Source organism: Anastrepha obliqua, chromosome 2 (assembly GCF_027943255.1).
Source record: "Anastrepha obliqua isolate idAnaObli1 chromosome 2, idAnaObli1_1.0, whole genome shotgun sequence".
In the NCBI taxonomy this organism is placed as follows: Eukaryota; Metazoa; Arthropoda; class Insecta; order Diptera; family Tephritidae; genus Anastrepha; species Anastrepha obliqua.
Genome location: NC_072893.1, coordinates 36,796,959 through 36,820,746, shown reverse-complemented (window position 1 = coordinate 36,820,746; position 23,788 = coordinate 36,796,959). Strand labels below are relative to the sequence as shown.

The following is a 23,788-nucleotide window of genomic DNA, read 5'->3' as shown; positions in this document are numbered from 1 at the left end:
CACAGCCCCCAGATCTTAACCCCATCGAGTATCTGTGTGATCTATTGGGAAAAAGAATTCGTCAGCAAGTGATTACTAGTAAAGAGGTTTTGCGGAGTGTCATGCAGGCAGAATGGAGGAAGATAACAGCAGAGAAAACAGAGAAACTAGTAAGTTCAATGCCAAATATGCTGAGGGAAGTCCTGAAGCAACGTGGATATCCAACTAAATATTAGATTTAATTTTTGCATTTTTGTGCGTTTCATTCACTAAAAAGTTATTGTAGGGTGAACGCAGACTTTGTGGGGCATGTGTATATAAAGTTGCGATTAGTGGTGCCGTACCTTAACCATAACCGTAACCATAGCAATCAACTGCTCTGATCAAACACTGTAAAAGATTACATGTGCGGCACCATAATTCCGTAAACATAACCATGGCCGTGTGCATGTATTGAATTTTGGTTTTCCCTGTAACCGTAAGCAGCTGAGAAGTACTTTACATTTTTTTTTTTTAATATTTGCGATACAAATTTCAATATTACAAATGAACGACGAAAAATTAATTAACTTAGTGGAAAATTACCAGTGTTTTTATGACAAAATGCGATGTTTTCACTAATTCTACTACAATATCAGCTGTTTATGGCTACGGCATGACTAATCGACAAATGCTGTAATGTTGCGGCTATGATTATGGTTATAGCTATGTCGTTATGGCTACGGCATGACTAATTACAGCTTAAGTTTGGGTCAAAATTTGAATAGTTGACCACTCTGAAATTTGAAGGGCCACTTTTTACAGACTCTGTTCCCTCTTTGTACGCATCAAGATAATTTGAAATAAACATTGAGCAAAAAACAAGGCAAGGAAGTCTATGGAATGTAAAGTGATTAGATGGTATTTATAAAGGGTTTCCCTATAATAGGTGTTATTGGTGAATGAATTGCGCTATCGAGAGATGATTAGCGATTTTTTATGGCCGGAATTGGATGATATTGATCTGGAGAACATTTATTTTCACAAGACGGCGCTACGTGCCACACAAGCAACGACACCATTGATATTTTATGGGAAAGTTTCCGGACCGTGTTATCTCTCGAAGAGGTGATCACAATTGGCCACCGAGATCTTGTGATTTAACACCTTGTGACTTTTCTCCTTGGGGCCACGTGAAAAAGAAGGTCTACGCCAACAGCCCAGGGCCGATTCAAGACCTCAAAGATGGAATTCGTGAGGCTAACGAGGACATAGGGCAGCCACTTTGCAATTCGGTTATGGAAAATTTCTTGAAAAGGATATTGTCCTGTAAGGGTGGTCATGGTGGTCATTTGCCTGATGTTATTTTCCACTAATAACGGCATACCTTCCTTTTTATAATAAAATAAACATCCGATCATTTATATTAAAAAATAGCACTTTTCTTTGAATATCAAAATAACACCTCTTATTGGAAAACTCTTTATATATAAAAAAGCTCTTCATAAAAATATCTGCCGTTCGGAGTCGGCTTAAAACATCACAACATCATGACACGAACCCAATGCGCCACAAGATCGAGACGCACGCCACAAATAGGTGGAAGAGCTTCGACTCCGAATGGCTGACACTTTTATGAGGAGCTTTCTCATAGCAAAAATACACTCGGAAGTTTGCCATTGCCTGCCGAGGGGCGACCGCTATTAGAAAAAACTTCTTCTTTTCATTTTGGTGTTTCACGGAGATTCGAACCTAAGATCTTCGAATTCCGAATGATAGTCACCTACCAACCCATTCGGCTACGGCGACCGTAAATGGTATTTAATCTAAGTTCATTTTACTCACCGGTGAGGTTTCTTTGACTAGCTTATCTAATAGTAGATGGTACTTGAGAATTCGCTGCATAGGCACGGAGAGAATATCGCGCAGTTGCAATTTACCCACGTTATATTCTCGCTCGCATTGCTAAAAAAAAAAATTAAAATTATTTTTGCGGAAATTTATCAAAGCGGAAAGTCCCTCACCTGCACAAGTTGCTCTATAATCTGATTCTTCTTGCATACATCAGCCAGCGCATCGATGGCTCCCAACAGACATGAACAGTAATCGCCGTAGAGTAGAAATGGTTCACGAAACTCCAAAAATACCTGGCTCATTTTCAGTTTGGTAGTGGGCAAAAGAGAATCGCGCAGTTTTTCGAGAAACTTTGTATGTATGTCAGCGAGTTCCTGAAAAGGTAATTTAAAGGAAGATTAATACACATAATAAAATAAATAAATACAAGGAGTTAAGGACTCACACGTATGCGCGGAAATATTTGCCTAATCTCTTCTGGGTTAAGGTAGCGTTCGAGTGGCGCCATAAATTTTGTCTTTAACGCATTCAGTACATCTAAATAATTCGATTCGGTATCGATCAGTTCGCGTATGACATAATCGCGTTGCTCAAAACTGGTCGCCGAAGAGATCTGAGTGCAATTTGTTGAAAGAAAAAATGATTAATTAGTAAAATTAGAAAAAAAAAATTTTTCTTTGGTTTTACTGAATAAATGCAGGCAACGAATGAACAAAAATCATGCGATATATTTAGTAATTATATTTGTAAATATATTTTGATTTTAAAGATTTAATTAAAAAATAATATTTTAATAATTATACAAAAAAAAAAAAAAATTGCAATAAAAGAAGGAATAATAAACGTCAAATCAGTACCTGACTTCTACTGGACCTTTGTAAAGCACACAAGTCTTGGTAGACTTCCTCTTCTTTGGTGTTTATATGATCATTGTGACATGCATTATTGTCGGTGGTACTGTCGTCCATCAATTCGTTACAATTCAGCATCAAACCAATCAAAATAAGTAATCCAATCCAATTTTGGTTTTCAAAAATCAAGTGGCAAAAGTAAAAACAACAAAAAAAGATAAAAATAATAATAAAATATGAGCAAAAGTATATGTAAAAGTAATGTATGTACAAATTTTTATAAAAATATATATTTTTTTTATAAAATAAATCTAAAATCTTTATAAAACAAATCTAAATAAATAAAATATATTTTTCAAATGTTTAAAATTATTTACGTCAACTGTTTTTAATTTAAAGTAGTTCCAGCTACAGTAAAAATACGACCCAAGCGAAAACTAAAATTAGTTCTCAGTGAACTCTAATTAATTTACCAAAAAAAAACATATAGAAACTGCTAATAAATAAGTTTTCTGTAACTAATCATGCAACATTAAGCACGGACGAGGAACAGCTATACGAAATAAACTAAAAGCATTAAGGGGGTCAATTAAATTGCATTGAAAGTAAAAAATAATATAACAAAAAATGTCGCCGATCATAAATTCAAACAGTCTCACATTAATCCCCCAGAAATGGCTTTAAAGTAGCTTATAGCCTAGACCGACGCTGGCTCAGGTATTATGTAAGTGCAACTAATGCGGATTGGCAACTCGACTTAATTCTCATAATTTAAAGGGACAGATACCTGTAAAACTTTTTTTTTCATAAAATGTTAATATAATCCTTTAAGAATATGTCGAAAAAATGTTAGAACGTAAACTTCAGTATTTCTTATATTATAGATCGTCAACCGTGACGACTCTATTCTTTGCGTTCGAGCGCCGGGAGAGGTATAGTTACATTGCCGCCTTTAGACGCGTTTTTCTCAAAACTATATTTTTCGAATTGGCGTACACGATAACTCGAAAAGTTATTGACCGATCTCCATAAAATTTTGCACACATCTTTTTTATAATATAGCTTTCTATGTGAATACAAATTTTTTGAAAAAATAATTTTTTCGAAGCAAAAATAGTAGGAAAATTCGCCCCAAAATTAATTATTTTTTTTAAGCTTTTAACTCCGCGAATTTTTTCCCCCTTTTTGTTTAATTCATATAGAAATTATGACATTAGTAAACAAAAAAATTGTTGGTTTTTTGTATTAAGGCACTGACGCCGATGTTACAATGCCCGCCGATTGAGAAGCCCCGCTACGAGCTTCCTGGAAGAATTGAAAGTGCATCCGCCATTTTAAATAATTAAAATAAAAATTAAAAAATGTTTATATTATTTTCATGTATAGATAAACTGTATGCCAATTTTGAAAAAATTATATCGACTTCTTCATTTTAAAAATTTTTAATGAAAATCAGGGAAAATATGACCCCTTAATCAGATTAGAATTTTCGATGGCAACATTGCCGAAAAATGAATGAATGCAATGTGAATGAAAAATAATGCAACTTCTAAAGAGAAAAACAAAAAAGACTGGACGCAATGCTAGTTTGCACTAACACGTTCCAAATTACATTAAATAAATAGTTATTTCTTAGCATTAGGGAGCTAATACCAGTATTTCTTGCTTGCGGTCCACCTTTTACTGGCAAAACTAACCAATAAGCAAATCAGCTGTTCACTAATCCGCGTAGCAAACATCTATCACATGCAATTTTAGTCAGAATTAACTGCGCCGGTAATCCCGATTTACGCCGCCGTCTGTCTAAGCTATTGAGAAAGGTGCGACTGTTGTTATTTACTTTTACTCTATTATTTTCTTTATTAGAACTCTATGTGGGAGAAAGTCTCTCATTGCCATTGTTATTTAATTTTTTTTTTATAAATCTATTGAAAATCACACCAGTTGTGCCATGTGAATGAAATACCGAAATAAATATCCCGATTCTCTTAAACAATTTTAAATCCAAATTAGCGAGAAAAGTATCTGGCCACCATATTTCAGGCTGAACTAGTAGCGATAAAGCAGATCTTTTCTAAAAATGATCCCAAAATCATGCTCAGGAAGGGTAGAATACAATGATTTGGCCATCCGAAATAACTCAGTGGGAGCAACTTTGGCTGCTATGTCATAGGGAATTTGACAGCAGAATTCTGTCCATTCGTTTCACACGTATTCTTACGCTTTTCCAGACAACAACCGTTGTTCAGACGACAATGAAGTAACATGGGCACTGGCTGCGTTTGATTTATCCGTATATGACCAATACAATCATAGTTTTTGCCAACCTCTGTGTGTTGTCACCGCCTTATTACGTCAGCAAATCAGCTGATTCCTAAAATTTGCTTAGAGCCGATTAACGGTTTGACATTGGCCACACCTTTGCCTTGGTTGATTGAAGAATCCAGAATTCAACTAGCGCTTGCGCACCATTCTCTTGTCACTTGTTTAACGGTTATTGACAGCATGACTATATTCAGTCTGTGCGATATTAGGTTGTTGATATCTAAGCCAAACAAGTTGTTCGAGACTCTCGAACAGCGGTTTGTCCAGGGTGGACATTCTGTCCTTCGTAAATCATACTTTCTAGTCTAATCCTTTGGACTTTGGATAGAGCAATTTAATTTCACTAGGCGTTTACTGCCTGTCAAATACTAATTTTCTGAGGTTGAAAGCTATATTTTAACTATTAGTTTTTCATAGCCTTGGCTTGCGGGACTATTTTAAGAAATGCTTAATTAAAATACTGATATTTTTTCGTGAAATTCCATGGTTTATTAAACGGACAGAAAACCTATAAGGGTCTGAAAAGTTGTCACAGCCAAAGTTGCCACTAAAATAAAGAGACGTGTATTTTATTTTTGTTTAAGGGGGTGGTAGGGTTTAGCGCTAAAAAAAAAACACTTTTTTTTTAATTTTTTACAGAAATATGGCTTAAGATACTTTAATAAAATCAGTTGCATGTTATTGTACATCTTTTCAATAAGTTTTTAAAAAATATTAATAATAAAATATTGAGAAATAAGCCCATGACAGAGTTTTTTTGGAGATATGTTTTTCGAGAGGTGCTCTGCGGTGCCAATCGGCATTCGTCGTAGAATCATCTGAAACCAAAAAAGTCGAATTTTTCAGTTAAAGTATAACGTAATGCTCCCCCCCACATGAATAAAATTTGTTTTTTTCATTTTTGTAGTTTTGGTGGCAAAAAAACGTAAAACGAGCATTTTTGGCGAAAAATTTCGCCATATTTGTAAGTAAAAAACAACCTTAAAAAAAAAAATAAAAAAAACAGTGTGGGGGGAGGTATTTTTGATTTAGAAAACGTGTGCCAAATTTGAAAAGAATCGGTTGAATAGTTTCGGAGTTGTGATTGGCACCGACTTTTAAGAAGTCATTTCGGGAAAAACGCGTTTGAAAAAATGACTCTGAAAAATTATCTATGCTCCGCATTCGAGGTAGAGTGCCTACAAAGGCTATAACTTTGAGAGTTCTGCTCTGATCCACTTAAAATTTTGACACAACATTCTTGAAATGATTTACTATAAGATGAGTGAAGAAAAAAAATTTCGATTTTGTGAATTTTTTGCGATGAGAGAGAGAAGAACAAAGCGAAATGAGAAAACCCAGTCAACATAAAGGGAATAACTCTTATATTATTATCGCGCGATTTTTAGTCCAAATTTTCGACTGCGGCGCTTTTTTGCTTTCAAATATACATATATATTACAAAAACAAATATTTTTACAAATACAGAAAATTTGGAATAAAAATCGCGCGATTTTGAGTCCAAATTTTCTACTGCGGCGCTTTTTTGCTTTCAAATATACATACATATTACAAAAACAAATATTTTTACAAACACTGAAAATTTGGAAAAAAAATCGCGCGATTTTTAGTCCAAATTTTCGCCTGCGGCGCTTTTTTGCTTTCAAATATACATACATATTACAAAAACAAATATTTTTACAAACACTGAAAATTTGGAAAAAATATCGCGCGATTTTTAGTCCAAATTTTCTACTGCGGCGCTTTTTTGCTTTCAAATATACATATATATTACAAAAACAAATATTTTTACAAAAGCTGAAAATTTGGAATAAAAATCGCCTAAATTTTCGCCATCGGCACTCATAACTTTTACGATAAAAAAACATTTTCATAAGTTGTATGAATTATAAAACCTAAGTTAAATGCTTGCTGGGTTGTCGACTGCTGTATTCTCTTCTCTTCAACTGTATTTCAGTACAAACTGCAAATGTGGTCGAAAAAAACCTAATTTTTAAACTTCTCCTGGGGGTTCTATAGGGACCCTAGGAGGTTGGGACTTTCACAGTTATAATGGTGTGACCTTGCTCTTTCTAATGGGCGTGGTGGGTGGTGCCACGCCCCCTCCCCCTCCGCCCCCCATTCAAATATATCGTGGTAGTAAAGGAAAGTTTTTCCGGTTTTAATAATGTTTATAGAGTTTAAATATATATTTTAATGATTTCGAATATATTTTTAACTATTCCTATGCGAAAAACTTTTACTATTCATAATTTATCTGTTTATTATATTCTTTTTTCTTACATATAAATAAAAAATATATATATATTCTTTTCAACCACTCTGTATTTTCTTGAACGTGCGAAAGACATTTGTGAATAGTTGGCTACCATAGCACAGACACGCACCCAATGCGCAGCTATTCACAGTAAAAAGTAGGCAGAGAACGTAAATTCACGGTATGTGGCTCAGCTGCTAAAAACTAGGAAGAAGCTATAATGTAATGTCAAAAAATGCATGCGGGTTATCTTTGGGTGCAGTTCTGACAATAAATTGCAGTTAGCAGAGAATTCTGCAAAAATATACAAGTTTAAATACAATAAACAAGAAGTTTGGCCAAAGTGTAGCATTATAAGTTTAAGAAGAATGTAAACTGCGACAGTTGACGATGGAATTACACTCTTACGCGAAAAGAAAGGTGCCGAAAAAATGTAAGCTGGGAAATGAATATTTTAAAAAGAAATCTCAATAATTGTCAATTTCACAATGCAATTGCAGGGTCAACTGATCAGAAGCGACAACTTGTAGAGACACGCATCAACCATGATGAGCTTTTCACGAATAAGCCCACCGCCAGTGTAGCGCCGTGGAAGTGAGTAGTGACATGTGCATACATACATACATACATACTCAATCACATTTTTTACTTTATGTGCGCTTATAATTTGTAGGAAAATTGTGAGTTTGGCCAAGTTAGATGATTACAATGTGTTTTTTGTGCGCAAGCAATGGTCGAATATGGTGAACAAATACAAACAATACAAGGTAGTTATGGCTCACTTAATTATGTGTACCTACACATGCAATACTCGACACGGTCACGTTTTTTCTTTTCGCAGCAAAATCGTCTGGATGTAATACCAAATGGCACGCATGATGCTGAAGAGATCGAAAAAGTTACACAGGAATGGGAATTCTTTGAACCGATACACCGTTTTATGTCGCACAAAACCACCAATTTGCATTCGTACGCACTACCGATAACTGTACGATTACCACTACCGCTATCAGCACGTGACGGACTACAGGACAATCATAGTTCAAATTCCTCTGAAGATGGCCTCAACGTTTTCAGCAGTGATACGAATGATGAATACAACAATTCGAATGATAACAACGCGCTTAAGACGCAACCAAACACCGATCATGATTTTTATACGAAGAAAAATGGACTCCCCTTGAATTATTTTGCAGATGTAAGCAATGACACTCAAGAATCGATGCTCGTTGAACAGCCTATAACATGCAATGGCGTAACCGAAGGCATGGAACAAGTAAGACTGCATGTAGCAGGTGAACAAATTGTAGAAATGAAAATGGAACCACAAAGCGATATCGAAAAGACTGCTGAGCCAGTACAACAACAAAGTTTTATTGATATGAATGCGCAGCAGCAAATGCCCAGCACATCTGGTGGTCGCATGAGGAATTATCAAAAGCGTCTAACCGAGCGACAACTCAGTGAAAAGGACCGTTACTATCGACATAAGCGTCGTTTTAATCGGCGCATAGAGCGACGCTTCGATGCAATATTAAATGTATTCGGGCAGATAGTTAAGGCAGAGTATCCGAACATCAATGTAGGTCCTATTATGGGCACTGTAATACAAGGAGCTATGCTGGCAAATCAGCTATTCAAGAGTGAGAACGATGATGATGATGATGATGCTAGTGTTGATGAAGATAATGAATCTTCAACCGACACGGAGGAAATGCAATTTACCACTACTGCGGCTAAAGAAATAAATGCGGAAATTTCAAAAGATGAACAGCCAGAACATTGAGTAGATTAAAATGTGGGAGAATTTGTAATGTAAAATGTAAGGCGAATTCATTAAAGGTGGTGGCACTAGGCCAACAACAACAATTTGTGCAATAGAATGCCACGTCAAAGTGAAAAGATAAAGAAGTGATTTATTTATGAAGGCAAAAGAGAAAAATAAAAGCAATTTATTTGTCGTGCTGAAATTATTTTAAAATTTTCATAATAACTTTTGAATTTAAATTCATTGCGAAATGCAATTTTTAAATAACAAAAATTGAATTTTTATGCTGACATCCGCATGTGCACGGCTCAAGAAAGAAAAATATCAGCCGGCCTATTCCTACCACTTTTGATAGATTCGCCTTGGTGAAATGTAATGAGAAATTGAGAATTGTGACTGGAAGAATAGTAGTATTTTAATATGTTCGAATGTACCGACTACTATATAAAACTGAAATAACCAAATAAACACTATATTCAAGCGAAACACTTTACAGGGTTTGATTGAAAAGTAATGAGCCTTATTTTTTTTTAAGCAGTTTTATTAAACCTTTTGGCTTATACAACTAATATTCTTCAAAATAGGACCCTTGAGCGTCAATACACCGCTGGTAGCGGTCCTTCCACCGCAGGAAAAATTTTTTAAACTCATCCGCCGGAATCGCGTTCAATTCGGCTGTCACAGTTTTTTGCATCGCCTCGACGGAGTCGAAACGCCTCCCCTTCAGCTTTCTTTTCAGGCGCGGGAACAAGAAGAAGTCCGGAGGGGACAGGTCTGGGCTATAGGGAGGGTGGAGAAGCAACGGAACCCCCATCTTGCACAATGCAGAGGTGCAAAGGAAGGTTCCACATCGTGGAAACGAAAGCTTGACGATATAAGCCTGCGCTTCAGATCAGCGAGTAAAGGGCGGTAATCATTTAACAAAACGAATGAGTTCGTGAAAATAGAAAAGTTCTCAAATGGAAAATTGGGCGAAACCAAGTACCGAAGAGGTTATGTGCTGAATACGATGGCGCGTGAAAGTTTTCCGAGCCCTCGTTACGAGGGGAAGTATAGACATCCTCTTAATTGATGTTTTGTCTAGTTTCAGTTGTGGAAATACAAATTTCGTTGTATTGGGAAGGTGCAGGCTTTGTGAGTCTGATGAATAGAGAAACAAATTTTCAGCCGTTTGTTTTTAAGCAAAAGTCTAGACCATAAGTCGGTGGGATACGGTACACTAGACAGGGCTAGTTTACCGTCCAACCACCACCTATTGCAGGCGAAGAGCTTCAGCTTCCCCGAGAGTCCCGCGTAACCTTGGCACAACTACACTCTGGATACTGTAGCAGGTTAAACTCCTACTTATCCAGAATCGACCCCGACATACTAAACATATGTCCGGCATGTGAAGGCACCCCGCACGACACTAACCACCTTTTCACATGCCCCATCAAACCCACTCATCTAACACCTCTCTTCCTCTGGACCCAACCCGTCGAAAAAGCTAGTTTCCTGGGCCTACCGTTAGATGAGCTAGACGAAGGCGACCGGTGATTACACTACACTGACAGGACGAAGATACTGCTGCGACAACCATAAGTCGGTTGTACGTTAGCGGAACGACTCGGCGTATGGTGTATGTTTACCCTGCTACCACAACAACAACCATGAAGTTCGGAAAAAATGGGGTTAAAATCTTAGCTTCAGATATGACGCATGTTCAGGTCTGTTTGTCTACAACGGCCGCTTTAGAACCAGTTGTTCTTAATTACACAGCCTGAAGAAATTTTGAACACTCACGGTTAGGATCACTTATTGGGATTCAGTAGCTTTTAAAGTGCTGATGTGAAAAATTGTCTATCAGACAATCGTTAAGAAAATTGATGTATGGAGCAAAACGATATCATCGTTGGTGGAGAACACCAAACCAACCAAGTTGACTCAAAGAACACGATTCCCATGACAGCTGGTTCTACGTTACGGGAATGACTCGGGTTTCTTCCGACCAAGGGCTTCCGCCCCAGTAAACTAACCCTATCTAGTGTACCGTATCCCACTCAAACAACACTTAAACACACACGACCTAGCACATCTGATATGAAAAGTCCAATGACTATGACCGAGAAGGCCAATATGGCTTATTATTCCTGCAAATCTGTGCGTGGCAAAAAATGGGGACTCAAGCCACAGCTCGTGCTTTGGATGTACAACGTAATGGTTCTGCCAATTTTAACGCATGACTGCCTGGTTGGTGGGAAGCTCTTCGGAAGGGCTATAATTTGACTAAACAGGGGAGGGTGCAAAGGACTGCTTGTATTGGCATCGCCGGAGCATGTATATAGAACTTGTCCTAGTGCTGTCCTGAGTGTTGTTTTGCACTTACTTCCCAATGATTTTTACGTTATTTCCACCGCTGCTCGAAGTGCATTCAGATTAAAGAAGGTTGGCCTCTGTAGGCAATCTCTTAAGGAACAAGGTAGCATTTTTGAGCAGCTAACATGGTATTCCTCTCAACTTCGGACAGATCTCAGCATCTATCCAAAAACTGGAGTTTGAGGGTCGTGCTACGGCAATCTTTCCAAGTAGGCAGGATTCGAGCGAGGAGAAAATCTGTTCTAACCGCCCGACCCTGCAACCAACCGCCTGTTGCATTAAAAAAACATCTTTCGCTAAAAGATTCTGCTCATTCAGTTTCAAAATTTCTTTAGACTTAAACTCAGACTGTCAACTCGGTTATATGTAAGTAGGTAGGTGAAATGATTAAAGTGCCAGTTTGGAACTCCTCAAGTAGCACTGAAGCGCCGTTTTGACACCATTATGAGACCTCCAACAGGCAGATATCTACAGCTAGCCAGAGCTGTTGATATGATAGATTGATGGAATTTAGATTGGCGCACTGCCCTAGGCTTTCGAAGAAAGGTGTACCCAGTGACCTTCAGCGTCTAGCTGGCAAACCCGGACATTTACAGAGAAAGTATGCAACCGTCTACTTCTCTGAAAGATCTCCACAGCTTCTGCAACGGGGGTTAAATGGTAAAACTAGCGTTTTCGTGTGTGCGCCGATGATCCAATGACCGGTAAACACAGCTATGAGTTGGGAAATAGAATGCCGTGGAGTATCCAGGACTACCTGAGTCCTCTGTCTATTGTAGTGGGGCCAAAGGGTTTTCGAAATAGCACATGAAGAAATGGAGCTCCATCTTTTCTGCGCTTTCCTGAGAAATAATTTGTGCAGTTCCCCTTTAACAACTGATAGGGGAATTGCGATGCCCGGGTAGGAGGTCTCTGAGACCAATTTAGTCCCCTTCCTGGGAAGCTCATCACCAATTTTCATTTCCCTCTACGTTCCTATGTATGTCCTGGAACCCAGATCAGAGAAATTTTACCTGCACACGCAAGATATTTGATCTCCACCTTACAGGAGTTTACCAGTTTCGTTTTGCACCATGGCGTCGTCTGAGCCTTAATCGCGGTTTGACTATCGGAGAAAATGTTAATATCTCCCTCGGTACCGCGTTCCCTAAGTATTTTGCATGCCTGCAAAGACTTCTGCTTGAAAAACACTAGCAGTATTTGGCAGTTTAAAGGAGATAGATAAATTGGCAGATTTAGAGAATTAATCTAAACATTAAATGGTGTAAGGTTAGAAGAAGGAGATAGCGCCAAATATTTAGGTGTAATTCTCGACAAACAAGAAACTAAATTGGAGCATGAATGTAGAGGCCAAAGAGCTTCGGGGAAAAGCATACTTACTAAAGATAATGAAGTCCTAGACAAAATATGACTTGTATGGTATAAATAAGCTTTGAGAAAAGATCGAAAATGAAAAATATGTACATATGCAAGGTTAAGCTTAAAATAAACAAGACTGTGCTAAAATTGAAACGATAGGAGCGTTGTTCTGATAATTCCGAGTTTATTTATTTAAAACAGACCTCTGCCCTCGATACACTGTTTTGCGCGATCTAAAAACTTTTCGAAAGAATGTTTCAGGTCATTCACCGGAAAGTTCTTCAGGATGTCGGTACAAGCCTTTTGGATGGCCTCTACGGACGCAAAACGTTTTCCTTTCATGGCCAAATGCAATTTTCCGAATTGGTAGAAGTCACAGGGAGCCATATCAAGCGAATACGGTGAGTGATTGATGGTTAAAATGCGATTTTTAGTCAGAAAATCAGTCTCAAGAGTGGATCGATGAGATGGTGCATTTTCATTCCTTGGAATCGTAAAAACAAATGAGCATCGACTTGATTTTTGACTTTTTCAAAAGCGATTTTTTGGGTGGTGGCCCTTCTGGGGCCTCCCATTCGGCACTTTGTCGCTTAGTTTCAGGTTAATGTTCGAAACACCACGTTTCATCACCAGTTACAATATTGTAAAGGAAGTTCTCGTCTTTTCTCGTCTCTTTAATGAGGCCTTTCGAATGTTGAATTCTGAAGAATTTTTGGCCCTCAGTTAACTTGTGCAGAATGAAACGTGCACAGACCTTTCGTAAACCCAAACGATCAGTTAAAATGCGATAAATCGATATTTTGGAGATATTCAACTCCGATTCCATGAATTTCGACGCTGATTTCGGTTCATTTTTGATAAATTTAAGAATAACTTCAATGGAGTTTTCGGTGATTACTGACTTTGAGCGGTCCGGCCCGCATGTTCATTGACATTTATGTCCTCACAACCATCTCCGAAACTTGTAAACCACTCATGAACTCCTGCACGAGATAGACAATCATCGCCACAAACTTTTTTCATCAATTCAAATGCTTCGGTAAACGTTTTACCGATTTTAAAACAAAATTTCATATTAGCTCTGTGTGCGAAACTCATTTTTGTACCGATGGCACAAACACGCTGACAGTTTAGACGCAATAACTTCGCTTCTTCGCACCAACAAAAACATTTTTATGAGGTCAGTCTTGTTTATTTTGGACTTCACCGTGTATAATTGGTGCGTCTTGATGTTTGTCGCAATCAGAGGTTTGCCATTACCGGCCGAGGGGCGCCTACTATTAGAAAAAACAACATTTCGCTAATTTTGGTGTTTCGGGCCCACAGCGTGTTTTGAGCCCGAGCACCACCCGAAAGTAATAATAATTTCATATTCAATTTCACAGCACTGTCACTTCATTCATTCTTCATATCTTTCGTACAAAGGCCACTAATCCAATTTTCAGAAAATTTATGAAAACGGACGTTGGCTTCAGTATTTCAAATAATAAAATGAGTGTATTGGTTTGGCTCTTTTAGGAATTTCTTAATGGAGTAAAAAAATTTATTTAGATAAAAAAAATGTTTCAACGAACTGAAATTCAAATTAAGTATCATGCAAACTTGACATATCTACAAGCATACACCAGCTCTTTTACGTATGAAGGCGCATAATGTAAATTACTTCAAATAAAAAAACAACAAACAAATGCAAAAGGGATGAACGAAAGATTCAGAGTCGCAATTAATTCATAAATAATATTTTCTACGTTACAAAAAAGTGAAATACACTTCATTTGCATTCTCAACAGCAAAGCGTTTAGAAGTGTTCTAAAGATACCAGATACACAACGCGGAGTTTTTTTTCGATATAAAATATAAAACTGGCATATAAAAGCAGAGGCACGCACATTTTCGTATCCGAACGATAAGAGACGAGGTTCGTACGTGGCTCTGAAGCAGTTCAAGAGTATTCATGCAACACAATGAAAATGTTGCACCATAAAAACAAAGTAACTACAACAATCATTGAGTTAAACGAGCCACTACAGGTATGCATACATAAGTAAATGCAGTGTGAAGAATATTTTGTATCTAAAATAAAGGGTGGACCAACAACTGATTTATTTTCAAAACACTTGGCAGCTATTTTGTGTTCACAAATGTGGCAGGAATACAATTTAATTGGAATTTGCAATCAACATGAGCGATGTTTTACCTAAAACTATCGCATTTGGCAAACGGAAAATCCGGAAGTGATTGCCAGGAAAATCAATGCATCTGACGAGTGTGATTTGATGCGGATTTTGGAGTGGTGGCAATATTGGAAATTTTTCGAAAATACTGAACGCTACGGAGCCAAATTTATCGACTTCCTATGAGTTAAAATTTACGATATGACTACGTACAGTAGTCGGGCAATCAAGGCGAATTCAGGCAAGGTGATAGCAGTAGTTGAATATCAAAATTTCAATTGGAATGCAAAAAAAAAAAACAAAGCAACAAGAGAAACAAAAAATATTGCTTTGCTCAAGGCCCATTCAATTCAACAAAATTTTGTACGTTTGATTGTCAAAGTAAAGTATTGGCAAAATAGAAAACGAAGCATGAATTCGCCTTGTTTCATTCTGGGCTGACAGCCACATGGACATGGCGAAAGAAAAAGCAAAAGTCAGCTGATTTACCGATACCACCTATAATAAATTCACCTTGGCTTTACTTTGCCATTCAGACCACGAAATCGCCAGAACGATGAACCAGTAACTTCAAGCCCGTAACGGGCTGACGGGTGGTGATCAGCTGATTTACTTCCGTTGGAAACTTCGGTCGGTTAAACACAAATGCAACGGATACGGAACACACTAAAGTGCCGGGATGGTTTTAAGTTGACAATTTGTGGTTACAATAAAATTAATTTTGTATTTTTTTATATTTTTGAAGCAACACGTTGAAGCTCATTGTTGCAAAAAAACCTTTTTCTAAATTATTAATATTTTGCGGGCTTTCTTGTGCGAATCGAATACTATTTGCTTATTATTTGTCTGTTGTTGCTTGTAAACAAAAAAATTGTCATCAAGTAATTGGAAAAGTAAGCAACTGAGTATGCAACCCGTCGGAGAAAATTGAAACGAATCTAATTATTTTGCCGCCGTAAAAATAACCGACGGCAAGAAATCCATTTCCGCCGCAATTCTGTGCAATTTCATGCTATTAAATGTGTTATAATTTTGACAGCAGATACCCGTCAGGGTATCAGTAGTTTCCAGCTACAAGTTTGTTCAAGGGGTCAACAACTTATATGAATTCGCCTCGCGGTTAGGCAGCCATTTTGGCGATGTCAATTGGCCGACTCGAAGTTGTGATTTTACGTTTTTTATGAGCAGTCGTTAAAGATCGGTTGCTCTACAGATGAACCAGAAACGAGCCAGCGATTTAAGATGACTATTAGCCGACTAATTCGCATGGGCATAGTTTTGGAAAACTGGGTTGACAGGACGGTCTAATACAAGAGCAGCACTGGCAGCAGCACCCCGACAGTCGGTTCTACGTTACCGAAACGACCCGGATTTCTATCCGGCCAAGGACTGTCACTCCAGCAGCATTCCCCGTATGCAAGTATGGGGAATGTTTATGCTGCTACAACAACAACAACAACAGCCCTGACAGCCATTTGAATGGAATTTTATATGCCAGAATTATTTGGATATTTTTAATGAATCCGAAAATTATTGAAAAATATACCCAGCCGATGGTCCGCCCTTTACCTACATACATTTGTATACACATATAAAGTATGCATTTATGCAACTCTACATTAAGAGCATTTGAAGGAAAGGAAGCCAAACAACAAAACGCTGTAGTGCACACCTTAGATGTACTCGACGAGAACGTGACGTAGCATAAGTCCTCGTAAACTTTTTCATCCTCCTCAAAGTAAATATCATTGAGATATTCATGGCCACACACTTCTATGGCAGTTGCCTGATAACTCCATGTTGTTGCCATTAAACGCTGTAAACTTTGGTTGTCCGTCGAGCTCGATTGGCTGCTACTCGTTGCACTGACAGCGCTTAAGCTGTCGCCGCCGACAGAGGCGCCGTCAGCATAACCACGACTACTTAGGCCACTAAAACTGCTCACTGTGGCACTGCGGGTGTGCGAATTCGACGGGGCAGAGCTAGTAATGCTGACGGATTGCTGTTCATCGTCGAGGGCGAATAAATTTGAAATCATATCCTCTTCAAAATCCTCGGTATCTTCAGTTCCATTTTCGATCGTTATGTCGCTATTCTCATCGTCAATAGAGAGTGAGCCACTGTACGAAATGCGATCAAAATTCTCTGCTGGTCCGTCAATGCTGTTATTCTTTTTCTGCTCACTGGACGAAACAAAAAACCCAATAGATACACTCACACATGCATATGCATTATGTGTACGTTTGTTGGGCGTGTAGTTAGTTGATTGAATATTTATTGTGTTGGTTGACCGTTTGATTGATTGCATGATCGGTTGTTGTGTGCAAAAGTAGGCAGAAAATAGAATAGATGGTAGAAAATATTATAAAAGCTAATTATGCGCAGAAATGTATTCAAATTCTTCGTATTTTATGGTAAGTAGGTGTAAGCGTTAATGCGGACTTAGTCAAAAGTACGTTTCGATTTATTTTTAGAGGGAAAACATTTTGTATGTACTAAAAATATTTTCAGCTAACTGCGCTCTCCTTTTCCACTAGCATAACCCCCTGGCAAAACTAGAAACCACAAATATGTCAAGTGAGTGAGCGTTTCGCATTTATTCAACTCACTAACATTGAAGGATTGTATTAATGGAATAATTTTACAGCTAAAAATAGATTAGCTTTAATTTGCTTACGTCGAGTGCAGGTCCTTGTAAATGGCCTCATCGGAGTGGGAGCGTTCACTGGGCGATAGTTGAATATTGAAGCCTCTGCAAAAACAAAGAATGATACAGCATTAATTAGGCTTGACAAATGTGCTGAATAATATGTGTTAAAATGAAATTTGCATTATAAAAGCGAGGTAATTTATTTATTTATCACTAACCGCTCATTTACGCGCTATGACTTAAAAACATAACAAACAAGTAACTTGTTAAAAATTTACTAATGAGCATTAGCTGCCAGGGCTATCAGCTCTTAATGCATATCATTTTTTTATACTAATTTTAGATTGTTGCTTTCACCATTTTGATAAAGTTGTTGATTGAAATTATGTTCACTTCATTGGAAATCTGGAGGAGTTCAATCCACTTGTGTTTGAGGACAGAACATTCAGAAAAATGTGCTTCAGAGTCAAAACATGGGGACAGAGCGGGCAAGTTGGCCATGGATTGCCTGTTAGAAGGTGTTGATGGGCGCAGAGAGTGTGACCTAGTCGGAGTCTTATGAACGTTTGAATGTGCTTTTTTAAAACCATTTGTTGGATATGTAGGCGTCGTGAGTTCTCGATTTATGGCCGTGTAATGGTGGTTGAAATTAAATCAATTCTGTACTCTTACGCCTCGGATGTGGTTTAGTATAAATCGCCTGACATTTACTTTTTCGAATGTGTTCTTTGTTGTTACAGGTGTTGAGTTAGTCGATTTTGTGACACGATGTGCTGCTTCGTTGCCCACCAATGTGTCCACGTATCCACAGCAATTTAATCTCTTGATCGTTTTCGATGTGCATATCTCTAATTAAATTGACTGTAAGCGAGGCATGGGTTGGATTTTGCATTGATTTCAGGGCCGACAAGTTGTTGGTACATATGAGGACTTTGGAAGCGGTCTTTAACGCCATGATGATTGCGCTACGGATGGCGGTGAACGCTGATTCAATGTCTGGTAGTATTTGCATTTTTAGGACGTGACCAATTGTGTCGACAACTGCGTAACTGGGGGATGAGTCTTTAGATTTGGAGCCAACTGTGTGCCATAACGCCCATTTTTCCGTTTCATAGCGAGCTTTACGTTCCAGAAATAACTAACGAAAGGCATTAGCAGAAACATTGCAATTTTTAAGTCTTCAAAAACTGAGGTCACATAATGTTTTTTAAATAATCCATGATGGGTAGGATAAAATGCGATTTCCCTCGAGCCAGGGTAGATTTAAGTTCTTTACGGTCTTAAGAACTAGGTGCAAAGTAGAAGGAATCTTTGGCTGTTTTTTGTGAGCCGTACGTGTTTGGCATCGTTGTCAATAACTAGCCAATTCCGTTCGCATCGCAAAAAACTAATGCCAACACATTCTTGGCCGATTCTTTTCAGAGCCGAAGTACCAGGTTTACACCACTCTTCAACATAGTAATGAATCGACGAACAAGATCCACTTTATCCTTTCGAAAATGCTCTAAATGTTGCTGAGAAAGTCGCATTTGAATCTGTTTTTGTTCCATTGTTGGCGAATGCGGCATCCATTGTACACACAGCTTTCGGAAACACAATGCTTCAATCAAAATATTGCTTACACTGCCCAATGCGATGCCTAGGGATTCTACTAAGTTTCTTTCAGTCACTCGCGAATTTTCCAATACGATATTCTGTATTTTTTCCACGATTTCTGGTGTTATTGCTGTTTTGTGCGTCCTTGACGTGGATCGTCTTCAAGGCTTGTACGACCACGTTTCAATTCAGTAAATCTTTTCTGGCTTCGAAATATTTTTTTTTAAGACAACGTAAAAAATTATCTCTTAATTTAATTTTCTTACATTCTACAATATTTGATATCATTTTTGTGCACAATTTTTCTATTCAGTACTCACATTAGGTCCGGATGCAGTTGTTGTACTTTGCGGCATTGCGATAATTTGGAAAGTGTTATCAGCACTCGATGGAAATTAATCAAATCGTACAGCATTGTAGGCTCAAAGAGATCAGAATCGCGCAGTCCAAAATGATTGCGGCAAACATCCAGAAAAAGTTTTATATTTTTGCAGCATAAAAACTGAAATTGAATACAAATGAAATTGAATATAAATGTAAATTTATGAAATTAAATTTGCATGTAAATACATTAAAATTTCGCAAGAAGCTATTGAATTTATTAGTATAGAGAAAGTTTTCAATGGCGTTTAATTTCACGCAGCAATAATTAATCAAATCAAAGAGATGCGAGATTGCGAATCAAACTGAAGGTAGAAGTGGGTGAGTGAGAAGTTACAAAGTTCACGCGAACTGGTGCAGTACAAGGATAAAGTCAATAGAACAAACAAAAAAAAACCAACAAAAACAAAAAAAATAAAAACACAAAAAAAAAACACCACAGCACAAAAACTTTTAAATTTATGCAGAATGGAGGTTGAAGCTTATACTCGTATGGCGAATTTATTATCCGAACTTAAGGAGATGGCTAGTTAAGGGTTGAAAACGAGAAAGTCACGTACAAAGGTACCAAGTCGCAAATGGCAGGATCAACAGACTGCATACTAAGGAAGAAAATACTGAACATTGAACATTAAAATTGAAGTGGTAACAAAGAAAAATTACGCGGCCTATCAGGTCATGTCGCAGTCGGACACAAGCTGCGTGGGAAAGCTATCGAACTTCTGAAAGAACTTTCAATAAAGTAAGACTTAGCATGAAATGCATGATTTCGAAGAGTTTCTTGCGCCATAAAATTATAGAAAAATCTTGACGTCTTGCAGAAGTTGTTAGCCCTTTACTGCATGAATCAATAAAGCATTGAAAAACAAATGTTTCACGGTGAAAATAGCTTTATTTAATTATCAATAAGACATATAAAAAAAAAAAATACTGAAAAGCTTGTATATTTTGGTGTTGTTTTGCGAACCCATTTATTTACAAAAACTAGTTGCAAAGTATAGAAAACAGTTGAAAATTGGTAAAATTATTATCCATCGAGGAAGACGAGTATATCGACTCCATGAAAATATTTGTTTTGTTTTTATAGTTTCACCGCAAGCTTCTAAAGCCACAACAACAACCAACCATATTATAAGCACTTTATAGCATTGGCAGACGGCGGTGTTAATCCGGACTAGAGGCGCAGTTAATCTGATTAAAATTGTAATGTGACAAATGGTTGTTACGCGGATTTGTCAACAGCTGACTTGTTTATTGGATAGTTTCGTCCGTAAAGGACGGGCCGCAGGCAACAAATACGGGAATCAGCTGTTGTTGTTGTTGTAGCAGTAACTTTGCCCTGTCAGTGTACCGTAAATCACCGGTCGCCTTCGTCTAGCGCATCTAACGGTAGACCCAGGAAACTGGCTGTTTCTACAGTTTGGGTCCAGAGACAGAGGAGTGTTAGATGAGGGTTTGATGGGGCATGTGAAAAGGTGGTTAGTGCCGTGCTAAGTGCCTTCACTTCACATGCCGTTTCAGGCGGTTCTACGTTACGGGAATGACTTGGGGTTTTCCCGACCAAGGGCGGCCGCCCCATTAAACTAGCCTGTGTCGAACAATGGTTTGCCCAGGTTCATATTCTTTCCTTCAGTAGGGAAGGGCATTCACAGAGGAAATGGAAAACCTTTTACTTTTTCTCCGGTTGTTTACAACTGTGACAATGTGTGTGAGGTATGCCCATTTTGGCTGCTTGTTCTCCGACAGACCATAAGCCAGTTATGATTGCCGTGAGTCCCCATACGTAACGTCGTTTCATGTTTATCAATGTCGACAATTGCTTGAGGTTATAGGTTGGCCATAACATTCTGCTAACTTTGCATGTCGTCTGGTCTTTCCACCTAGAATCCACGATTCGGAGGTATTTTGAAGAAATTGTATTCTTAATTGCACCCAGTCATGTGAATACCGATTCTGCAAGAACGTTATTCATGGCAGATCCACCTCTTGACAGTTCTTCTGCTCTTTTGTTACCCTCAATGTCCGAAATCCCGAGACTCAGATTAAGGTAACTTTATGGTTTTCACTCAAGGTGGTAAAGCTATTCCTACTTTGTTCCACCAGTTTAGAGCCTGTTGTAGCCGAATCCAGTGCCTGGATTGCAGCTTGACTATCCAAAAGAATATCTATATTGCCCTTAAAAGAGAAATTTGCAATATAGAAGCTAGTACTTCCGCCTGGAAGATACTGCTGGAAGACGTAAAGATTTTTCAATTCTGAGTCTATGTAGTAGTATCGAAGTTGTTTAGTGAGAATCCCTTACCCCATTCCTCGTGAGATGGAAAGAGAGTGGCAATATTCCTGTTGAATGTTACCGTACGGGCGATGTAATCAGTCCTCTCCGAGGTGTACTAAGTTTGTCGCAATGATAGATTGGCATGATACTAAAGAAATAAATTGCAGTTTCTCAAACTGCTCCGAAATATCAAAACAATTAATGCGATTTCAAACGTGTTAATGCAAACTAGCATTGCATCCAGTCTTTCTTGCTCTTCTCTTTAAAAGTTTCATTGTTTTTCATTCACTATAGATATTAACTGCCATTTTTCGGCATCGTTCTCATCGAAAATTCCCCTAATCCGCTTAAATTACGAAAATTAAGTCTAGTAGTTCATCCACAATTTATATATATTTACACCGCTTTTGGGTGTTTGACCGAGCTCCTTCTCTTATTTGTGGGCTGCGTCTTGATGTTGTTCCACAAATGGAGGGGCCTACAGTTTCAAGCCGACTTCGAACGGCAGATATTTTTATGAGGAGCTTTTTCATGGCAGAAATACACTCGGAGGTTTGCCATTGTCAGCTGATGGGCGACCGCTATTATATTAGAAAAAAAAACACCAGTCTAACGGTTAGACGCGATAGAAGTGAAACCTTCCGTAAAACAAACTGAGAGAGAATGAGACGAAAGCAGCATTAGGGGCGGGATAATTATATGTTCATTATAATATTGCTATAAAGTTCATATTTTATTTTCTTCATTTTATTATTATTCATCCTCAATGTTTTCAATTTCAACAAATGATACGAGTGGCTTATGATAATAGGACTATGTTTAAGTTCGTGCGGTTTTACAACAGATGGCGTAACTTGATTATTATTCCATCGATCCACATTTCCAAACATTCATTGGAGAGCTACTGTCGTAAGGCACAAACGTCAGTATAAGTTTTTTATTTGAAGCGTAAACAACAATATTTTTACCACACTTGAAAATGTCGAATTTCGTGCCAAATAATGTGTTTTTGCGGGGAATTTTTTAATATGAAGAAAAAAGCAGCCGAAAGTCATCGTATCTTGGTGGAAGTTTATGGTGAGCATGCTCTAGCTGAGCGAACGTGCCAGAAGTGGTTTGCACGCTTTAAAAGTGGTGATTTTGGCTTGGAAGACGAAGAACGCGAGGGTGCGCCGCCAAAGTTCATGGATACCGAATTGGAGGAATTGCTCGATCAAGATCCGGCTCAAACGCAAGAAGAGGTTGCAAAAACTTTGGGAGTTGATCAATCAACCATTTCCAAACGTTTAAAAGCCATGGGAATGATCCGAAAGGTAGGCCATTGGGTGCCGTATGAATTGAAGCCAAGAGACGTTGAACGCCGTTTTATGGCATGCGAACAACTGCTTCAACGGCACAAAAGAAAGGGTTTTTTGCATCGAATTGTGACTGGCGATGAAAAGTGGGTCCATTACGACAATCCAAAACGTCGGGCAACGTATGGATACCCTGGCCATGCTTCAACATCGACGTCGGCGCAGAATATTCATGGCCTGAAGGTTATGCTGTGTATCTGGTGGGACCAGCTGGGTGTTGTGTATTATGAGCTATTGAAACCGAATGAAACGATTACGGGGGATGTCTACCGACGACAATTGATGCGTTTGAGCCGAGCACTGCGAGAAAAACGGCCGCAATACGCCGATAGACACGACAAAGTTATTTTGCAACATGACAATGCTCGGCCACATGTTGCACAAGTGGTCAAAACATACTTAGAAACGCTCAAATGGGATGTCCTACCCCACCCGCCGTATAGTCCAGACCTTGCGCCATCCGATTACTATCTCTTCCGATCGATGCAACATGGCCTGGCTGACCAGCACTTCCGTAATTACGATGAAGTCAAAAAATGGATCGATTCGTGGATTGCGGCAAAACCGACCGAATTTTTCACAAAGGGAATCCGTGAATTGCCAGAAAGATGGGAAAGAGTAGTAGCAAGC

The 23,788-nt window shown here is 38.3% G+C and overlaps 2 protein-coding genes across 2 annotated transcripts in view; one reads left to right on the top strand and one right to left on the bottom strand.

Annotated features, from left to right (window-relative positions):
- LOC129236954 (protein vav) overlaps positions 1-19,646 on the bottom strand; it is a gene marked incomplete at its 5' end in the record, with an annotated part of 33,006 nt that extends 13,360 nt beyond the window's left edge. Inside the window, 7 exons of the mRNA XM_054871277.1 lie at positions 1,804-1,923; positions 1,983-2,186; positions 2,258-2,425; positions 2,670-2,769; positions 16,572-17,084; positions 17,579-17,653; positions 19,468-19,646. Coding sequence (XP_054727252.1) covers positions 1,804-1,923; positions 1,983-2,186; positions 2,258-2,425; positions 2,670-2,769; positions 16,572-17,084; positions 17,579-17,653; positions 19,468-19,646 — 1,359 coding nt within the window. The remainder of the gene's footprint in view (positions 1-1,803; positions 1,924-1,982; positions 2,187-2,257; positions 2,426-2,669; positions 2,770-16,571; positions 17,085-17,578; positions 17,654-19,467) is intronic.
- On the top strand, positions 7,461-9,499 carry LOC129236953 (uncharacterized). The gene is made up of 4 exons (XM_054871276.1): positions 7,461-7,678; positions 7,746-7,839; positions 7,919-8,012; positions 8,087-9,499. Exons 1-4 carry the CDS (start codon positions 7,636-7,638, stop codon positions 9,029-9,031), a joined length of 1,176 nt encoding a protein of 391 aa, XP_054727251.1. The 5' UTR covers positions 7,461-7,635; the 3' UTR covers positions 9,032-9,499.
- Positions 19,647-23,788: the final 4,142 nt, after the last annotated feature.

Bases quoted from the DNA above. Each gene is read 5' to 3' on its own strand.
- LOC129236953 (XM_054871276.1), top strand. From the start codon at position 7,636: ATGGAATTACACTCTTACGCGAAAAGAAAGGTGCCGAAAAAAT. The intron at 7,679-7,745 runs GTAAGCTGGGAA...ATGCAATTGCAG, and splicing joins AAGAAAGGTGCCGAAAAAAT to GGTCAACTGATCAGAAGCGA. The intron at 8,013-8,086 runs GTAGTTATGGCT...TTCTTTTCGCAG, and splicing joins ACAAATACAAACAATACAAG to CAAAATCGTCTGGATGTAAT.